General features: G+C 43.3%; 1 protein-coding gene across 1 annotated transcript in view; it reads left to right on the top strand.

The window, feature by feature from the left end:
• Positions 1-6,439: 6,439 nt before the first annotated feature.
• LOC135226363 (broad-complex core protein-like) overlaps positions 6,440-21,999 on the top strand; it is a 108,460-nt gene continuing 92,900 nt past the window's right edge. The window contains 5 exon segments of the mRNA XM_064265829.1: positions 6,440-6,588; positions 9,371-9,464; positions 10,278-10,643; positions 10,646-11,230; positions 19,474-19,563. Coding sequence (XP_064121899.1) covers positions 9,384-9,464; positions 10,278-10,643; positions 10,646-11,230; positions 19,474-19,563 — 1,122 coding nt within the window. The 5' untranslated portion in view covers positions 6,440-6,588; positions 9,371-9,383.

Here is a 21,999-nt window from a genome sequence, read left to right as displayed (position 1 = left end):
TCCTAAATACCGGTTGGGGTACAGACGGTATATCGATCGGTTGCTAAACGCAATGGTCTGGGGCCGGTTCTACTTCCGGGCTGCGGGACTAATAGGTAGGAAAGGCTGTTGGGTCAAGTAAGGTCTTGCTAGCTAGGGAAGTTTTGCGCACAAAATGGCTTTATCGCGGTTCAGCTATTAGTCTTAACGTCCTGGTGGCTTTCGCTCGATTGCTTTCTCTCGAACCACCTCCTACTGACTTTCGCTTTAATGCTTTCCCTCTAGGCACTTATATGAAAGCAAACAGCTCGTCGATGAAACATTTAGCAAAGCGAAAGGACTGAAAGTAGTGATCGGGGGAAAGTGTTCCATAAGGGAATACCAGAATGTCCTTATGAAAGCCACTTGATTGCCTTCTCTAGAACCACTTCCCACCAACTTTCACTCTAGTGCTTTCTCTCGAGCTACCTGTATGAAAGCACGCAGCTTATTGGTGAAACAACTAGTAAAATGAAAGGAGTGAAAGTAGCATTAGGGGAAATACCCCATAAGAAATTATCAAAACGTCCTTGTGAGTTTCTCTTGAGTGCCGTCCTTCGGGCCACCCTTTGCGAAAGCAAACGGCTCACTAAAATGAAAGGAGTAAAAGTAGCACTAGGGGAAAAGTGTTTCTTAGGTAAAGGATTAGCTATCAAAAGCAATTGATTAGGTATGGCCCAAGCTAGGCCTACTGATGCTTGAATCGCGCCGAATATCGATCAGTTCCAGCTCAAGCTAGACTAGACCTACTGAATGACGCTTGAATTGCTCAGCACCTACTGAATGACGCTTGAATTGCTCAGCAGCTAAAACATGGTGCAAAGACCCATGCAATTGACTACGTCAATCACTTGATTAGGTTACTGCTTTGCCTGGTTGAATCTTGCAAAGGTGGGCGGTACAATCGCCACGCCCATTCCTGTGAGGTTGGAAGGTTTCTGAGCAGCAGTTGAGAGGAGTAAGCCTAGAATGGGGTTTCTCTTCAGTACAGAATCTATTGGCTACCTTTGCTAGGATGTATAAGTATATATCAATAGCATTTTTCATTGCTGCAGGGATCTCAGGGCTTCTAGATTTACTTATACTTATTTGGGGGCTGATGCACCTACACACACACACACACACACACACACACATATATATATATATGTGTGTGTTTGTGTGTATGTATATGTAAGTGAACTTTCCAACTCAATAATGCTTGAAAACTATGGCTGAATTTTCACAACTTTTATCCAGTACCAGTGTGGTGGCTAAACATGGAGGCTATTTCCCATATATCATCCGCATTACACACAGGGAAAAAAATTATAAGCATGCACTCCACTTTATTGGATGTATTAAATTTCATTCAATAAAATATATAAATATATAGTACTCCATTTTACTCTATATAATCAAACTTAATCTAAAATGACTTTTCAGCTGCAACCGACCTCTCTCCAGTAAAGTTGTGACAGCTAAACAAGGAGTCAAGTACCGGTATATCATCCACATTACACACAGAAAAAATATAAGCACATACTCCACTTTACCTCACATATCAAAAGCAACCAACTTCTATACAGTAAAGTTGTGTTGGCTAAACATGGAGATAAATACTCTAAGATTATGTGCGCTACACACAGGAAAAAAAATATATAAGTATACACTCCACTTTACAGCATATATCAAAAGTTGGCTCAAGCCACTTATAACATCTGCGCAAATTTTTAAACGTTAAATCATTACTCTCAAGTGCAGGTGTCGTCTTAACAAGTGACTCATTCTGACAAGTGTTTCTCTGAGGGATAAGAAACACTTGTTATTTAGGAGGTAAATTCGTACTTACGGTGTAAGTAAAGAAGTGTTGTGTTTACTTGTCATTAGGTCTAAGAATAATCTAATCTATATTTTGTGGCTACATTGTAGTTTAATTTTAAATCATTATCTGAAAATATATATTTAGTTATATTTTATACATTCAATATATATATATATATATGAAATTGTAATAGCCACAATGCCCTCATAACTTCATGAATTCTTTGGTCTTCTATGGATACGCTTGTCACTACAAAGCCTGAAGATCCAAGTTCAAAGAAATTTGAAGAAGAAATTGTGACGTCTGTCTAGGGAAACGAACCCAGGTCCAGTAATCACAAAGAGGTCACGTTGTCGACCTGACCACGAGAAGGGTTGAAAGTCTCCTCCCTGTCACACATACATTTATACCTGTCACTTTCAGATATACTTATTTGAGCTGGAATAGACCCATCCCCACCATCTTAGCCAAGTGGGCAATCATTTGTATTGCTTTTTAGGCTGAAATATAAATGTAGAATCTACTGGTCACTTTTTTACCAGATACAAATGAAATTGTAATAGCCACAATGCCCTCTTAACTTCTTGAATTCTTTGCTCTTTTTTGGATACGCTTGTCACTACAAAGCCTTCAGGCTTTGTAGTGACAAGCGTATCCAAAAAAAAAAAAATAAATAAATAAATAAATAAAAAAAGAAAAGAATTCAAGACGTTACGAGGGCATTGTGGCTATTACAATTTCATATGAATATGGTAAAATAGTGGCCAATAGATTCTACTATATAATATATATATATATATATATATATATATATATATATACGTATATATATATATATATATATATATATATATATATATATATATATATATATATATATATATATTTTATCCTTGTCTTTCATAATTAATAATAATAATAATAATAATAATAATAATAATAATAATAATAATAATAATAACAATAATAATAATAATATCTTAAAAATATATTGATCTATACTTTATTTGTCCTCTATAAGATAAGTAATTTTCTTCAAGTGAGTGTTGTCTTTACAGTAAGAGAGAGAGAGAGAGAGAGAGAGAGAGAGAGAGAGAGACGAGAGAGAGAGAGAGGAGAGAGATGAGAGAGAGAGAGTGGTTTTCTTGACGTACAAGGAATGATTATGCACATATTTATTAACTTGACACAGAATTAACAATGCAGAATCCCACATTATCTGTAGAACAACAAAACACCGCCCACCCTCCCCCCGGGCGGCCCCCCCCACCCCCACACACACACAGAGAGAGAGAGAGATCGAGAGATGAGAGAGAGAGAGAGAGAGAGAGAGAGAGAGAGGTGGTTCCCTTGACTTAAAGAAATAGATAAACGTATCGTTTACTTGCCAAAGAATTAACAATGCAAAAGCCCTCAGTGTTCACAGACACGCGCGCGCGCGCGCGCGCACACACACACACACACACACACACACACACACAGAATCTTTTTCTCTTAAATGTGGCAGATCAATAACATTAGCAATGCTTTCTTTGCGCGCGTGCTTGTTGCTTGGAGATGCTTCCCGCTTATAACCGACACTTTATCACTTTTTTAAATGATATTTTCTTTATTTATTTAATTTATAAATGACTTATCATGGCTGATAGGTGTACCTTCTAACCGAGGTTTACTGTATACATTAAAATTTATCGTTTAGAACGAGTAATTTTGAGGTTTGACGATAAGAAAAAGTACTTAGAAAAATTTGCCGTCGGTTGAGATTCTTCAAGGTACGAGCTGTTTGGAGAACACCGATTACCGAATGAATTACTAGACCGCGTTTCTTTTACACAAATTGTTGAGATTAAGCGCCATTTTGACCATCCCTGATGGATATATCGTGGAGATCTAACTATATATTACTATATGAATCTAATTTATTTCTAGTATATGAATTTGTAATTTAGGCAGTACATAAAGGCTCTCTTTCTCATTTGAAATAACAATAAAATGCTGATTGTTTTCACACAAATTGCAAAAATCGCGTTAATTTGGTCTGCTTAGACCGATAAACCATGGAAATTTAGGTATATTTTACAACCTTAAATTAATGTATCTAAAGTAAATAGACTTATATATTCTTTAGTATATTATGTGGTGTTTAATTCTCTCAAGAACAGTCAAAATTTGCGTTCTATATAAAGGGAGACAATAGCAATTTCTGCATAAACAAGTAGGCAGGGAAGGACATGGTGCCTTCTAATTATTGGAAAATAACTATAAACATTCGTAGATGTGAAGACATGGTACAGTAAGTTCCAGAAGTGAAGCGACAAATCTCAGAATTGATCGTACTTCTATAGAAACTCATGGGGTGCCAGTAGTATATTTTATTCCAATTATTGTCATCCTATTTATCTGATAATACGTATCAGTGATTCAACTGTATAAGCGCACCATAGTATTTCCCCAGTGAATGATCAATGTTAGTTCAGTAATTGTTTATTAATAGAAAAAAAAGAATTTCCCCAAAGAAACATCTGTGGCTTCCAAAGTGTGATATGAAGTGTTCACCATAGAGTGGCAGCAGGAACCGTGTGCATAAGCATTGGCCTAATATTTGTAAATTAACTTCTATTTTTATAGCGTTATATCGAAAGTTATTATGATTTCTTTGGTAAAGCCACAGAGAAGTTTAGCATCTGATAAAATGAAATCTAAATTAGACAAGTTGGGTGTTAAAAAAAAAAAAAAAAAACCGAAATCCCAAGTTTTGTGCGCGTTTAGCGTTGGTTACATGGTTAGGACTATTTCAAGAATCAAGGAAATATATTTTCCAGCTTGTTAGTTACACGGAATTTCTCGATTGTGCAAATTTTTGCATGCGGAATTGCGTTCAGGGTCGCACCAAACAAGTATTTTGTAGATTTATTTTCGAGTATCCCCTGTTATGCTCTCTCTCTCTTATTCGCTCTCTCTCTCTCTCTCTCTCTCTATCTCTCTCTCTCTCTCTCTTCTCTCTCTCTCTCAGGAAGTTTTTATCTATCAGGAATAACCAGAGGTCTGTTTTTAAGAATCGAGCACTAGGCCTATTGGTCATGCTCGGGCGCTTCTTTGTATATATATATATATATATATATATATATATATATATATATATATATATATATATATATATATATCCCCAAAAAACTCATAAACTTCTGTTATGCAATGATACTTGACTGGATCGAACTGATTACTGGTTGTCAGTGGAAATATGAATTTGGGTGATATCACTCCTTATGATATGCCCACTTACGCAAATTCAGTCTTAAATTTCACGGTTGGGATATGATTCGAAGATTTGAGGTAATAGGTTGAAGTGAAAAGGTGGAGTTAGTATTGTGGGTAGAGGTAGAGGTAGAGGGGGAAGGGGTGGTTGGGGTCTGTCATCTCCCTACTTAACCAGATGGTGATTTTACGGGTGTTTCTGGTTGCATGCGACCGACTTTCTTATTTTTTATATAGCGATTCTGTTTTCCCGTAGGTGGAAGGACAGGTCCTGGTGTCGGTCCTGAAGGTTCTATCTTTGCCTAAATAACAGACAGTGGCCCTGCATTGTAAGCCTTGCAATGCCCGGAACTAGGCCTAGTCACCTAATGGTAGCAGCAGAGGTTAGAGCCTTTCTCGAAGATGGTGTTTTATGCTCGGTCCTAAAGCTAGAATCATAACTACCAACCACCCCCAACTTCTCCATTGAATCAAGATACATTCATGGTTGATTATGTTTAATGTCGCGGAGATTTTCCTTCACATTCTATTGATACTTGCATGGTTTTATGCATCTTCGCTAAAATAATTGATAATACACTATAATATTAAATATTTGTTTCCACATTGCTCGAAATATACATTGGTAATGTTGGTAATCCTGTGTTGAACGAGAATTTCAAATTGTTTCGTTTCTATAGTTTGAAGTAACTGCTATACTTTAAAATAATTACTATTACCGTAATTTTTTCTTATGATTGTTATAAATATCATATATTTGATATTTGTGCATCATGTATTAGCTTTATTTTGCTTGATAGAGCTTTCACTGAAGAAAAAAAAAATATTTTTCAGCTAAGAGTATTGAGTTGCCAGTTAGTGAATTTCGAACGAAATTCTCTGAAATTTGTCGCTTCAGTTTTGGAACTTACTGTACTACTCCATTGTAATGTTCTATGCTTTCTAATATATTTTCCAGTGTTTAAATAGATTTCGTGTCTTGAGACTAGTTTTAAATAGAAGTATGATTAAGTTATTTGTACAAATAATGCTACTGCAAAGGGATTTTGTGTATAGAGACTAGTTTTAATAGCAACTTTTTTATGCTTCCTTATACATTTTACAATGTTTAACTGGATTTTGTCTTGAGAATAGTTTTAAAAGAAATATTGTTGAATTTTCTGTATAAATTATATATTTGTAATGTCGAAAATTTAAAACTCAAATTACCTTGTGCTGAGCTTCTTGATATATTTTCAATGTTTAAATAGCCTTCGCTTTTCGAGACTAATCTTGATAGCAGCATTATTAAATTATCTATATAAAACATATATTTGCAATGGTTGACACAATGATTTACGACCAAAAATTAAAATCCTTTTTACCCTTCTAGCCATTCCTTCAACATCTGTGGCGTGGGCCACTACTACCGACCAGTTCAAGCAGCGACAGTGCGCATGCGCGGCCAAAATGGCGACGTGAGACTAAGGAACAAGGTGGAATATCGCCGATTCTCGGGAATTACACCTCCGGTACGTAACCTGGAATATCGCTAGTGATTCCAAAATATGAAGCATGGATTCTAGAAGCTTTTTGTCACGGGTTAGACGTCAGATAAGGCGTCGATGCGACGGAAATAGACGTTTAATGTCGGCGATCGACGCCGCCGACGATGACGATCGAGGCGGGGCTTTGTTGTTGGTGGTTTCATGGCGACGGTTTTCTTTCTTATTTTCGGTCGGTTTCGGCTTCAAAGAGATTCTGTTTTCTAATTATTTATCCCAACCGGTCGATTATTTAATTATAACCGTTAGACACCAGTCTAAACGCAGATTATAAGGCGACATTTGACGAAATTTTAGTCTAAACCTAAGGTCATCCATAGAACCTTTTCAAGTCGCATCGGTTTCTTCTCTTTTATATATAAGAATTTTTCGTAATTTTCGGGTTATTTCGGCGGAAGAAAAGACTTCATTCACCAATTATTTATTCGAAACCATCGCTACGTCGTTATAACGACAGTTGAACGAAGGTTGTTCGACGTTAGTCAAACGTTTCGTTTTAGGCCTATGATCGTCGATTTTGTTTAATATTTATATAATCTTTCGTACTATTAACGTTTGACATTTTTGTTTTTATTTTCCTATTACTCCATCGTTGTACAGCCGTCATTCAACAGTCTTATTCAACAGTCTTAACGAATGTTAAGATGGTTAATCGGACAGTTGAGGTGCATAGGCCTATGAAATCCCATTGCTCGACAGATTTTAATACTTATTAGATATTTTTATTTTTTATACATAAAACATCTTCTATGGCAAATATCCTCCATTGCATTTAACGTCGAATTTCTTTTGATAATATTTTAGACATTTGAACCGTCTTTAGTTGGAATTTATCACCTAGGCCTATTAAATACCAGTAATCGTTACGATTTACGGCAAATTTTATTCATTTAATTGAATAAAAACTGGGGACTTCTTTTGAATTAGGCTTCTTAATCAGTTTGAGAAATGTTTGAGCTGATGACATCAAAGCTTGTAGGCCTAGACCCATCTAAATAGGCCTGTAACTATGGGTTAGACATAGACCTATAGTCTCAATATTTTTTGGTAATTTATGCGATATTATTTGGTAATTTATAATTCATTAACTTTTGTATGCAATTTTTTAAAATCCTCAGAGTTATGATATTCATAGGCCTATATTTTTGTTGTGATCACCTGGCTATTTGCCAGTTATTGAAATTTTGCTTACCAGTAGGTGTGGTCCTTTTTTATTGGAAATAGTTGTTTTAACTCTTTCCAATCATCTTATATTTGCATAATTGGGGTGGGGTCCGTTGGGGACCCAGAATCTCAGCAGTTTGTTAGACAGTCTAGGCCTATTGCTACTGGAAGTAATTGTTTAACCAATTACAATCTCCTTAGGTCTACATATGACAAAAGTGGGGTGTGGTACCTTTGAGGAACCCAGGGATTTTTTTTGGGGGGGTGGGGGGCAGGACTGGTGTGGGAAGTGGAAAGTAATGAAAATGGTTGAAAAAATGGAATAGGCCTATGCATATAGGGTGGGAAAAAATTGCCCTTGTGTTTTACAGTGGGAAAAGTGGTAGACTTACCGTAGGCTTAATCCCCTACTTGCATATGCTCCGGAGGTTTTGGGGTTTGGCATATGGGCATGAGCAGACCTTACCCTACCGTATGTAGGCCTAATGCGACTCAGAATGTAGATTATAGTTTCTCTAAAGGTTCCTCTCCCCGGTTTTATTTTTTCATTTTGTAGACAGCCTATAGTTCTAAAGAGTTGAATATTTCTGTAGAATCACCAAAGGTGGTTTGAATTGTGGAGGAAATGCATCTAGATATATGACCCCATTAAAATCTACGAGTTTTCGGTTTAGGGGAAAATCATGAGTTTGAAGGTGAGGGCAAGCTATGCTGCAACTTTTAACATTCTTAAGATGAAGGAAGTCTCTCTCGTTACAGTTCTCCATCTCTTGGTATGGTATTGGACAATATTGTGGGTTGACCAACTGTATTGTTAGAAATTGATACCAGATTGGATTTATCAAGTAAAAAAACTTACCGCAAATGCCCTACAAGATAGGGAATGGAGGCTGTTGTTAAAGACTGGAAAATAGGTCGCTTGGGCCAAACATATTGATTGAAATTAACATCAGATTTGCTTTTTCACGTTAAAAAGTCGTGACATAAATATCTTGCAAGATAAAGAATGAAAGCTGTTGTTAATAACTATGAAAAAGTTTGCTGAGACTATGACAAGATATGGCATTTTCTAAGCCTTTGGCACAAGGACAAGTACAGCTGATCACACTTGACTAAAAGATGCATTTATGCACAACAAAGAGTTAGATAAGGCAATGAAAAAGATTTAGTATGTCTTACACTGCAATTTTGCTTATGCTCAGTAGTTGAATATATATCGTCAGTGTAAAGAAATGAAGGATGATTTGAAAATAGAAAATTCAAATTTTCGATAACTACTTTTTGAAGAATTTTTCTAATAAAACTATCTCACATTTTAGTGGTAAACTGAGTTTCACAGTGGGAAAAAATGGAGCAATATCGTAGCTGACATATTGTAGTAGGCTGGTGTTTTGATACATTAGGCCATAAGTCTCAGACTTTAAATACTATCAGTTAAGGACCTAATATTTGCTTAAAAATCCAAGATATTATGAATGAGCTACAACCATTACTTGATTGCATTCATTAATGAAATGGAAATTGACTTGACTTATACTGAAGATAAAAAAATATGACCGTTCCTGATTTATTTCTTTATTTGCAGAGATAGGAGCAAGATGGAGGACGGACTTTTGTCGTTAAAGTGGAACAACCATAAGTCCACATTCTTTCATATTCTTAGTGAAGTACGAGGGAAAGTAAGTATTGAGGTGAAATTGTTAAGGTTACGTTTTTCTGTTGATTTTGATATCTTGAAATAACTCATCTGACTGTTAGAAGTTTTCAAATACTAATTGTATTATGACTTGTGACTCATGGTTTGAAATGATTTCAATGCTGATTGGAAGTCATAAGTTCTGCATTTGATCTCTCTGTATGTATGTATATTTTGAATGATTATGGTTAACTTATATTGTAAACATTCTTTGACTGATATTGAAGAGAATGTGATTTTTCTCTGTAAACAAATGCAACCTTTAGATTGTTTCATGGAAAATGGTCGTGTTCTTTTAAAGGAATTCAATATTTTTGTCAATTATAGAATATTTAGAAAATTATCTGTTCAGGTTGGTAAAATTGTAAATGGTTTGACGCTAGGATAATGGTTGCATCTTTTCAAAAGAATTGAACATTTCGTTAGTTATATATAGATTTAATAAATGAATTATTAATGCTGTGCTCAGTTTGGTAAAATTGTGAATACTATAATTTGAAGCTGGGAAATGCCTGTTTCATTTAAAAGAATTTTAACATTTTGTTATTTATTTATGAAATAGTTAGAAAATGCTATATTCAAACAGAAAATGCTCTCTTCAATTTGTTACAACCGTATATAATTTGAAGCTGTTCGGACCTTGTAGTAGTTTATGTACTTTTCCAATTAGCATTTATTTCAGATGCTGTACTATTGTTGTACATGGTTTATATATGTTTTACCTTTACAATTAGTATGTGGTCCCAGATGCTCTACTGCTGTACAATAGTTTTGTATGTTTTCCTTTATCTTTCAGCATACCTACACAGATGCAACTCTAGCATGTGAGGGGAAGTTTTATCCAGTGCACAAACTTGTGATGTCGACATGTAGTGATTACTTCGCAGAGATATTCGAAAAGACTCCGTGTAAAAATCCAGTCGTAGTGCTCAAAGATATAAAGAAATCTGACTTAGATGCCTTGTTAGACTACATGTACATAGGTGAGGTGGATGTGCGGCAGAGCGAGCTAGCGGGACTCATTAAAGCTGCCGAGTGTCTAAGAATAAAAGGGCTCGCCGTGCCGGACGAGGACCCCACCAAATCCCAGAAAAAGGGGCCAAATAACGTACCTGAAAGAAGGGAGGATAGCCCTCCTGCCAAACGGAAAAGACGGGACTCGGGGGAGCGGACGAGGGGCCTCCTTCTCATTCTCCCGTTCCCAGGGGTTGTTCTACCCTGTCGTCGTCGTCCTCTTCCTCTCATCATCTTCCTTCCACATCATCATCGTCAGTGCCTAGTCATGCACCTTCTCAACAGTCGTCTGTACCTGAGTCACTCGTGCCATCGCAGTCCATGTTGCCTCCCTCTGGGTTGCACCAAGAGTCAAGACACGGGGACAGTTTGCGAGGGAGACAGGAGCAGCAGAGCTCCTCTTCCTCCTCTTCCTCCCACAGGCCCTCGCCTGAAACCTCTCAGTCGTCCCAGAGGTCGGCCGAGACCTCTCAAAGAACTTCCGAAGCGTCGATGCTTCCGGTGCAAATGATCAAAGTAGAGGTGGACGAAGGGACGGACAGTGGTTCCAAGGAGGTTCATGCGGACCGAGGGGGGGAGGAGGGGGGAGGTGATATAGGTGGTGATGATGAAGAGACTAGTAATCATGACTTTAGCGAATACCAAAGCCATAGTGGAGAGATAGAGAAAGAGGAGCACGACCAGATGGATTCCTATGGTGCTGACCAACTGCCTGGCCCCTCGGGGTTACAAGGGGTAGGTTTCCTGCGTTGCTACTGTAATGTATTCTTGGTCCCTTGTTAGTTAACCTGGAATTGCTTATTCGACTGAAAGTTGTTGAAATTTTATTTGTTCCGATACGTAATACAAACCATCGGTCCTTTAACAATAGGAAGTAGCTAGCGGCAGCTGGAACGGTCGTAAGCTTCGAACGGGAAGGGGAGAACGGTAGTTAACTGCTTGTCCGATCGTCGCGCGCCGCGCGACTGGGAGGTAAACAAACCACTTTGCTTCGGCCGTGTGTGGGAAGGACGTGTTCGCCATCGCTCTGCCCGCTTGTCGTTTGCTTCAATTCTTGAGTATTTGGTTTCTATTCTGTTTATCAGGAGTGATAGTAAGTACTTTTTTCTCTATTTCAATTGATTACAATGAGTGAATCAGAGGAAATTGAAATTTCACCGCGCCCTCCAGTCGCCCGTAGAGTGTGTCCCGGGCGGGAGGGACGTAAATGTGGGGGGTTCAGGTCCTTTGTGGAGGTGGACCCCCACGAGGTTTGTACTCGTTGTCGAGGGCGAGAGTGCTCTCGTAACAGAAGCCGATGTATGGTTTGTATGGATTGGTCCGAGGCGCAGTGGGTGCTGTACGAGGGCAGGAAGAGACTTAAGGCCGGCCAAGAAGTCATCGGAAAGTCCAGTGACCTCCTTTGGTGACGGACACTTCGTCCTCTTTCCTGCCTCCCGGCCAGCCCCACGGTTTGCGCCTTCCCCTGCGGGGGGGTAGCGGAGTCCGTTTCCTCTCTCGATCCGTCGAGTGTGGAGGAGGGCGCCCTACTACCCGGACGTACAGTTGTATTCGGGGTCTTCTGTCCGCTCTGGGGGGGGAATTTCGCCCCCCAGGCGCGGGGAAGCCCCTCCTATTAACCCGACTCTTGTCTCCGCAGGTGTGTCAGCAGCGAAGGACGACTTGGGACAGGTGTGGGAGTCGCTGGGACTGCAGGGAGTGCCCAGCATCCAGGGGTTGATACAGCGGTTGGCGGGGTCGGCCGTGGTCACTCATGGTGCGGTGACCACCACGACGACCACATTAACTACCCCTGCGTATGAGATGCCACCACATCTTGTATATAGCCTCACATAATGTCGGTGACACCCACGGTGGCAGTACAAAAACCAATTGCCGCCGTTCCAAAGAGGACGATGCACCACCACCTGGATTTTTTCCTTTGCCGACCCCGGACTTCCGCTGCCCCAAGAGTACCCCCTGGAACCTGCCGCCAGTGCCACGGATGTCGGTGACTGTCGACAGGACGCCTGGCTCTCCTTAGTACCTGCCGTGCCTGCGTACCTGTGGCCGCTCCAGCGACTCTTTCCTTTTCAGGTGCACATTCAATTTTCAGATGTTGCCTGCTGTTCCTGCTGTTCCCGGACCTGTTCCTGCCGTTCCCGCTGCTGGTGTTGCTGTAACAGTCTCAGGTCCTTCGGACAGGTGCAGTCGGGCCCTGTTGCTTCGGCAACTGCCCCGGCTCCCATCCTGGATGGAAGACCTGACGTCTTGTCCTGCGGAGCCTGGTCGAAGAAGAAAGAGGAAGAGGAAGAAGGTGTCGTTCAGCGTCTTCATCGTCTTCTTCGTCGTCTGCTGCCTCTCCTTCCCCTTCGATTCTAAGGCCAAACAGACGAAGAAGAAGAAGGTTGCCTCCTCCCCCCTAAGAAGACTCCTTCGGGATCTTCTAAGGGCCGGCTCGCTCAGGCGAGCTGGGGAGCTCTTCTGCTTGGTCCTCCTGTTCTTCGGGTGCGGGGCCCGTCGCTTCTTCTGCAAAGAAGAAGTCGACGGGGGGGGGACCAGAGGTGCATCAGCTTCGGCTGGTGCGTCCTCACCTGGTGCTAGTGGTTTCTGCCGCTAAGCCAGGTTCCGTCTCGGCTGCTTCTCGTTCGCGAGAAGCACCGAGTGGACGCTCTTCTAAAGAGGACCGTCCAGCCAAAGTTTCGACGGCCGAGCTCGCTCGCCGTCAAGACAGCGGCACGGAGCAGAAGACTGGCGAGAGTCGTGCACACGACTCTCGCAGGCACTGGACGCTCTCGCAGCGACCAGCCGGCTGCTCGGGCTGACGTGACGGTCACTGACCGGCCACGGGTTGAGGCGAGGAAGGAGTCCCCACGGCCGCCGGTACCAGCCACGGCTAGTACCAGCGGTTTGACGCGCCGCGAGGACGCTGGCCGGTCTCGACGCGAAAGGGAGCCTAGCAGGTCACCCGTCCGCCGCTCCCGATGGGACCGGGCGGAGACGGTGACCAGCGGCAGCTCGCCTGACGCTAGAGAGCGGTCTCGACGTTCTCAGCCGAGCCAATCGCCCCAGGCGAGCGGCGACGCTAGGCCTGCTGCTAGACCGTCACCGCGGGTTGACGATCGGCAGCAGCCCTCTGCGCACGCTGGTCCTGCCAGCGAGCGCGGGGGGAGCGTCAGGTCTGCCTCTCCTATACCTTCAACTCCTCAGGGCTATACCGGGAGGAGCGAGGTACCAAGGAGCGATCACGAGAGGTGCGCCGCTCGTGACCCAGCTATGACGCCGTACGGCTCAGGCACGGTCTTAGGACCGACCAGAGACGTACGCGCAAGTAGTTGGAGGCGACCGTCAGGGGTCTGTCGCTGTTCCTCCTTCTGAAGGAGGAGTATCGAGGGATATGCTCTTGTTGGAGGGACTGGACGGTCCTACTCCACAGGACGCTGTGACGCCCGAGATACAGAGGAACTTCGCGGAAGTCATTAAGCTGATGCGTCTGCATAATGGCCTCGCGGAAGGATCGCCGCTACCACCATCAGAGCCCACGTCCCGGCTCGAGTCATTTTGGGGTCCCAAGAGGGAGCCCAAAATGATGATGGGGTTGCCACGATCAGAGCTTGCGGACTCAGTCCTGGATCAGGTGGAGAATCTCGTCTCAGGACGGGAGGACTCGCTAAAATCCGGACGGTCCTCTAAGCTGCTTCCTCCTCCTCTACAGCGGCAGAGGCGTTTTTTACGTGCCATCAGAAGACCCGATACTGCCGAAACAGGTTAACCCGGAGGTTAAGCGAGCGGCTCGGAACTCCAGGTGTGTCCCTGCAGCAGCTCCTGTCGGAGAACCTATGGTTCTCGCAGCAGGAGGCACTTGCCCTGGAATCTACCGCTATGGCAGCATTCCAGGCAGTTTTCCTGGTTGGATTTGTGGTCCCTCACAATATACCGAAGGTGGCGGCCGGCTCCGGAGGGAGTTTCTGCTCTCGAAGACGACGCTTCCTTCAGGAGACTGTGCCAGTCTGGAGGAAGAGCAATCTCTTACCTCGCCCATCAGACTGCTAACCTGTGGGCCAACTTGGTTCTTCGGCGTAGGGACGCAGTCCTTACCCGAGTGACCAAGGGGGCTGGGCGTGAGGCGGCACTCGGGCTAAGAAATGGACCTCTTAGGAGTTCCCCAGCTCTCTTTCCTGGAGAGATGGTGGACGCTGCGGTGGAACGGCGGCGCACTGCCGACGACGAGTAGACCGCTTAGTCCACCAGGCAGTCTCGAAGGTTTCTGGGCAACCTCGAGTAACTGCGGCCAAACCAAAGAGCTTGGCTAGCGCTTCCACGGCGGCGAAGACGGTTGCACGTCCAAAACCCCGTGTGAAGACTCCAGTTGTTTCGACTTCTGCGAGAGGAGGCCGCAATCAGCCCTCCTCCCAGCCCTCCTTTCCCCGAGGAAGTGCTGGAAAGAAGTCGAAACGAGGAGGGAAACGCTAGGGACGGCGTTCCCCCTCACTCTGCTGCCGGAAGTGGGGGGGTGCCTGGCGAGCCATTGGGCGACTTGGCAGCGCTACGGCGCCGAGAACTGGATAGTAGACGTCCTTCGGGAGGGATATCTACTACCCTTCGAGTCTCGGCCCCCCCTCATCTCCAAAACCGGTCCATCTACAGACCTATGTCCGGGGATCAGCAAAGGACAACGCTCTTCGACAGGAGATCAAGACCATGCTGGCGAAACGAGCTGTGGAAATCGTGGAGGACCAGTCACCAGGCTTTACAGCCGCCTCTTCCTAGTGGAGAAGGCATCGGGGGGCTGGCGCCCGGTGATAGACCTCTCTCCCCTGAACCGCTTCGTTCGCACGACGCGGTTCACGATGGAGTCGGCACGCTCAGTGCTCGACTCGATCAGGGGGAACGATTTCATGCTTTCGGTGGACCTGAAGGACGCGTATTTTCAAATACCCATCCATCAGTCCTCCAGAAAGTACCTCCGCTTCATCTTCGACGGGAACGGAAGGTTGTAGACCACAAAATCAGGGCCACTTTTGTTTCGGTTCGGTCTCAACCGCCCCACAGGTGTTCACGCGAGTGTTCACTCTGGTGTCGGCTTGGGCCCATTCGAACGGGATACGTCTTCTGAGGTATCTCGACGATTGGCTAGTCCTGGCGAGCTCCCGCTCGCAGTTGCTACAGGACAGAGATCGACTCCTCAAGTTTTGTCGCGATCTGGGGATCGTGATAAACTACGAGAATTCCGATCTCGAACCCAAGCAGAAGATGAAAGTACCTGGGTATGCTGATAGATACGGTAGCAGGGCAAGTCTTTCCCGCAGACTTGCGTATCAGCAAATTCAGGGAGGCAGCCGGGCCGGTTCCTGTCGCGGGCGGAGGAACAGGCAGCACAGCAATGGCAAGTCGTGATCGGCCATCTGTCGTCACTCGAGAAGTTAGTCCCTCACGGGCGTCTTCACCTGCGGTCTCTCCAGTGGAGGCTAAGGGAGAGTTGGTCCCAGGCCAAGGATCCTCCTTACTTTCCCGTGGCTATCACGGACAAGGTGAGGCAGGACCTAGCCTGGTGGCTCGACGACAAGAACCTCTTAAGAGGAGTGCCCATACGCACTCCCCCCCGGAGATGCTTCTGTTCTCAGACGCATCGACCGAGGGATGGGGCGCACACCTGGAGGAGTTGCTGACTGCAGGTGGTGTGGGACCATCACGAAAAGCACCTTCACATCAATGTCCTGGAACTCAAGGCGGCGTTTCAACCGCTCTCCGAGAGTTTCGGGACCGCGGGGGTTGGTGGGACACTCAGTGGTGTTGATGTGCGACAACACCACAGTAGTGGCATATGTCAACAAGCAGGGGGGGGCTAGTGTCTCTTCCGCTCCATCAGTTGACGGTGCAGGTGCACGAGTGGGCCACGGCTCACTCGATAGAGCTGTCAGCACGCTACATTCCAGGCAAGAGGAATGTAGTAGCAGACAAGCTCAGCCGTCGGGATCAGGTGATAGGGACCGAATGGTCTCTACACCAAGATGTGGCGGAAAGGCTCTTCAACCTGTGGGGGCGACCGGTCGTAGACCTGTTCGCCACCCGGCACAACAGGAAGACCCAGGTGTTCTTCTCGGCCGTGCCGGACCCATGGGCAGCTGCAGAGGACGCTCTCCAACACCCCTGGGACAACCTCTTTCGCTTAACTTACCGCCTTTCCTCCCTTCTGTCTGATTCGGAAAGTGATCAGTCGAGCGCTGGTCACTCCCAATCTCAGAATGATCCTGGTGGCTCCCAAACGGCCTCAAGCCGTTTGGTATCCGGACCTGCTGGCTCTTCTTGCAGACGCACCGAGAGAGCTACCCAACTGGCACAACCTTCTAGCCCAGCCACACGTAGAACGGTACCACCGCGCAGTCCAGTCCCTTCAACTTCACGGCTGGCTGTTATCCACCATCTCTTGCGAACGAGAGGCTTTTCTCGTAGCGCAGCAACAGAGATGGCTGGACACGTCAGACAGTCCTCTGCAGCTGTGTACCAGGGGAAGTGGGCCGTCTTCTGTGGTTGGTGTCGTAGACAGGGTTTGTCTCCTCTCAGAGCCACTCTTCAGCAGGTAGCGGATTTCCTCGTGTTTCTTCGCCGAGAGAAGCTCCTCTCAGTACCCACAGTTAAGGGATATAGAGCCGCTCTGGCTCTCGTCCTAAAACTGAGGGGACTGGATATCACGAATTCGTTCGAGATATCCTTGCTAATGAGGAGCTTCGAAAGGTCTTGCCCACCCAGGGAACTCAGGCCCCCTGCGTTGGGACGTGGACTCTCGTCCTTAGGAGTCTGACTCGAGCACCGTTCGAGCCACTCCGAGAGTCGTCAGACAGGGATCTGACCCTCAAGACCCTCTTCTTGCTGCCCTGGCATCGGCGAAGAGAGTAGGGGAACTACATGGCCTTTCTTATGAGGTTAAACATACCAGAGGCTGGGGATCTGTGACGCTCGATTTCGTCCCGAACTTCGTAGCTAAGACTCAGAATCCGTCGATCCCTGACGACAGGTTCGAGTCTTTCACGATCCCCTCCCTGCTGGACTTTACAGATAACGATGCGGATGAGATGCTGCTTTGTCCTGTGAGGGCGCTACGGCGCTATCTGAAGAGAACTCGACATCTCAGGCCTGAGTGTCGACGCCTCTTCGTTAGCACTGGGGTCACCAAGAAAGAAGTCTCCAAGAACACGCTTTTCTTTCTGGCTACGTGAGGTGATCAGGAGAGCGTACGAAGCTGATGGTAGCGACGACATCCGTACGCTCCGACCGAGAGCCCACGAAGTCAGAGGTATCGGACCCTCCTTAGCGTTCCGTAAGAACTTCTCCGTGGCGCAGGTCCTGAAGGCAGGTGTCTGGGCCAACCAGACCACCTTCACGTCCTTCTACCTTCGGGATATTGCCCACAAGTCCTTGATACTTTTTCCTTGGGACCTGTGGTGGCTGCTCAACACGTTGTGTAAGCTTACCCAGCACCCGAGCAGGCGAACAGCATCGATTCCTGGTATGACTGGGAGAATGCATGTGTGAATGAGAGAGTGACTGGCTTCTCTTCACCATCTTTTTCTACCTCTACCTGTGGGCAGAGGGATACGGTCGTTACCTTGCTGGAAAGGAAGTCAGATGCAGGTAAGCTATTCAACAGAGCTCCATCCTATCTCTTTAACTAGAGATAGGAGTAAATATCCACCACTTCTCCCAACAAGGGGGAGAAGTGGATGCCAACATGAGACAAACCCATTACTTTACATTGGCTCATGTAAAGGAAAAAGTTCTTACAATGCTGGTACGAAGAGAATACGCTTGCCTCTCTCTTAGTACTCGGCCCCCCCCCCCAGAGGTCTTGACCATTGATCCTGCGGTGGGCACACCCCGATCAATCGGACAGAGGCTTGGATCCCTCCCTCGCTCTTACGACCAGGGAGGCATTCCAGGGATGGACGAACACCAGTCTGTTCATCAAAAGACTCAGATTCCACCCACCAAGAAGTGAGTCTTCCTATTGTTAAAGGACCGATGGTTTGTATTACGTATCGGAAACAAATGACAATTTGTCGAAAATTGCATTTTTCCTAACTATACAAACCTGAGGTCCTTTAACATAAAGTCCCTCCTCATGCCACCCCTCACTCTGCGTATTTTGCATGGGCCAAAAGCAAAAGTGATTTGTTTACCTCCCAGTCGCGCGGCGCGCGACGATCGGACAAGCAGTTAACTACCGTTCTCCCCTTGTTCGAAGCTTACGACCGTTCCAGCTGCCGCTAGCTACTTCCTTATTGGGGTTAAAGGGTACCTCCTATTGTCAAAAGGACCTCAGGTTTGTATAGTTAGGAAAAATGCAATTTTCGACAAATTGTCATTTTGTCACATTTTCATGTTATTCCATAGAAGAGTGGCTAATACTTGACTGATTGTAAATGGAATTTGTGATTGTGGGACATGAGGTTTGTTTACCTTCTTGTCAAAATCTTGCAAAAGACACTGGCTGAATATTTCTTAAATTATTCATGTTAAATTACTTCCCTAAGTACAGTTGGTCCTCTCGTTTCAAGGGGCCATTCCATTTCGTGAAATGTTTTTTTTAATCTGGTAGGAATATGTAAAATGTCAAGATAAACTTCTCAATCATACTTGTATAATACATGAACTTTCCAAGGGCCCATTTCACATTGTGAATTTATTTTCTAATCGTAGCAATTCTCAAACTATTAAGATACAGCCCAATCATACTTGTATATGAACTTTATGTACTTCAGAAAAATCATATTACTTTTCATTAATGCCAACCATTTTTGATGTCCCTAAGGACAATCACCCCTTTTGTTTTAAGGGCCCATTTCATTTTGTGAATGAATTTCTTTAATCTGGTATCGTTTCATAAAATAGATAAAATGTCCACTCATACTTGCATATACATTATGAACTTTGTACTTATCAAAAAGATTCAAATTATTTTCCGTAAATGCCAACCATTTCATGTGTCGTCTCCACACTAGGGTCCTCCAATGTTGGGTTGGGGTGACGAAGGGGAGGGGGCTTTCCCCCACAACCTCTTCAGTAGCGATGATCCTGCATCTCAACAAGCGGTGAGTGTTACCAGGTGCCCTTAGCTCTGTAGGTAGGGGATCATTTTGCCTTGAATTCTCTTGCCTTTGAAGAATGGTAGTTGTTATTTTTTGTCACAGAGGCCGGATGGATTGTGCAAAGATAAGAACCTTTGACTTGTGCTCAGTGATTAGAGGATGATGTGTTGAGGAATTTGAACATGAACAGGATTTATTTCATATTGTCTTGAATTTTATTAACCCTGAAGAATGCCAGTTGGCATGTATTATTTATTGCAGAGGCCTGATGGGTTGTCAAAAGATGCAGACTTTTCACTTATGTTCAGGGATGAGAGGGTGACCTGTTTAGGAGAGTAATAGTGCAGGAATTTTATCTCTTTTATCAAAACATAAAACAGGATTTATGTAGTTCAGGAATTTTATCTGAACATAAACAAGATTTATTTGGTTTAGGAATTTTATCTGCACATAATTATGATTAATTTGGGATGAACCTTAACTGCTGTTAGACCTAGCTTGCATCTCCGTGTGTGTAGGCGGAAAGTATAAGGCATCTTTAACAGTAGGTATACTTATATCATAATAATTAATTCTATGAAAACCCCCCCAGCGAATAATTAACATCTGCAAATACTTGACAACCTCTAAAAATGCTTGTAACTGACTAGTTTGATAGTTCAAACCAAAAAACCCCTCTAAAAGTGCTTATAACAGAGTATTTTAATAGTTTTATCACAAAAAACATTGTCATTAAATATGAAAATGCAGCAATTTGTGAATATTTCTCGGTGAAAAGTTCTGTCAGTAGGCAAATTTTTCATGAATAATTGTATATATGTTCCACAGAAAAATCCGCAGATGGATGAAGCTGCAAATCTTGAACTACGAATAGGTGGGGGTCCAATGTATTGTCATTCTTGGGCTCACATTATTTTTCCTTTAAAATAAACTTAGGATTATGTAGAGTAATGATTCTTTGCTTATTTGTGAAAGTAGTTTAGAACTAATGATTCTTTGCCTTATTTTGCATTGGTGTGAAGTTTAAGTGGGTAACTTTCATAGTTTGGGTTGAAAGAAGATGGTTTTTTTGTGTGGGATCAAGAGAGACTTATCATTTTTGAAGAAAGGCAAAATAATTTTCATGAATATTAAGATTATACTGAAGTTTATTTTCTCCTTTGCAAGTTTTTGCTTTCACACGAGCACAAGTCTCGGTATTATTAAGTTGTTTGTTACCTATATGTCAATTAAATTTTAAAAATTTCAGATTAAGAAAGAAAAGTCAGTTCAATTTTAGTTCATTTTTGATCAATGAATAAAAGTGAACATTGTAACTATCATGAAAAAGTTTAATAAAACTTTGATACAGCAAATTTCATACATGGTATATTCATTTGTAGCAGGAGGCCTCTTTATATAGTTCTGGCACTGATCCCATACCTTGGAGTTTTGTTGTTATTTATTCATTCTTACAGCTTCCTTGGAATTCTCATTTCAAAAGGTACATTTCAGTATGAAAATTCACAAAATACAAGTTGCCATTGTCTTGAATTAGGTAGTGGACTAGTGCTTGAGTTGGCTGAGAATTTTTGTTTGAATGGAGAGAGATTGGATTTTAAGAGTTACTTGAAAGATGCAAAAATGTGTTTTAAATGTTTTCATTTAAATAAACAAAGGAAGTAATGGTGTCGATTTATAATTTACTTCATACAATGAAGGAAGGACTTTCCTGTAAGAGGAAAATATTAGATTTGTGCTTTAGGCACCTTTTAAGTAGAATGTCTTAATTAAATCTTTTCAATAAGTGATAAATAATTGAATCTAGTTAGGTACATCATTATTATTATTCAGAAGATGAAACTTACATGGAACAAACCCACAGGGCCATTAACTTGAAATTCAAGCCCCCAGAGAATCTGGTGTTCATTTGAAAGAATTAACAGAAGGTAACAGGAAATAGGAAAGTAAAAAGTAAAATGTGAACAACAGGGAACATCCTATTGAATGTTGTGTATTATAACTTGCCATTTTGTTCATGAAACTTACCTGTCAGATATATATATAGCTGTATTTTTCCGAATCCGACAGAAATTTAAACACTTACGACACACGCAGTGGGAGTCAGGTGGTTAGTACCCATTCCCGCCGCTGGGAGGCGGGTATCAGGAATCATTCCCATTTTCTATTCATAATTTTTCTGTCGCCGGTGCTGGAAACACCTGTTTGCAGCACCTCCGTCCAGATTTTGGAAACTTACTAGCTACTTTGAGTATCCTTTTGGTTTATTTTTCTTTGGTATTCTGAATTGGATCGGTGGCTTGGCACACAGTTGACTTTGGTTTGAATTGATTTTGGTATTGAATTTCTTTGATCAAGATGTCAGGGTCTAGTTCTACTAGCGCTAGATTTTGTTCGATGGCTGAATGAATAGAGGTAGGCTACTGAAAGCTTCCAGTA

The sequence above is a fragment of the Macrobrachium nipponense genome, chromosome 14, assembly GCF_015104395.2.
Source record: "Macrobrachium nipponense isolate FS-2020 chromosome 14, ASM1510439v2, whole genome shotgun sequence".
NCBI lineage: Eukaryota > Metazoa > Arthropoda > Malacostraca > Decapoda > Palaemonidae > Macrobrachium > Macrobrachium nipponense.
The sequence above is the reverse complement of the archived record's forward strand: the minus strand, read 5'-3'. Positions and strand labels throughout refer to the sequence as shown.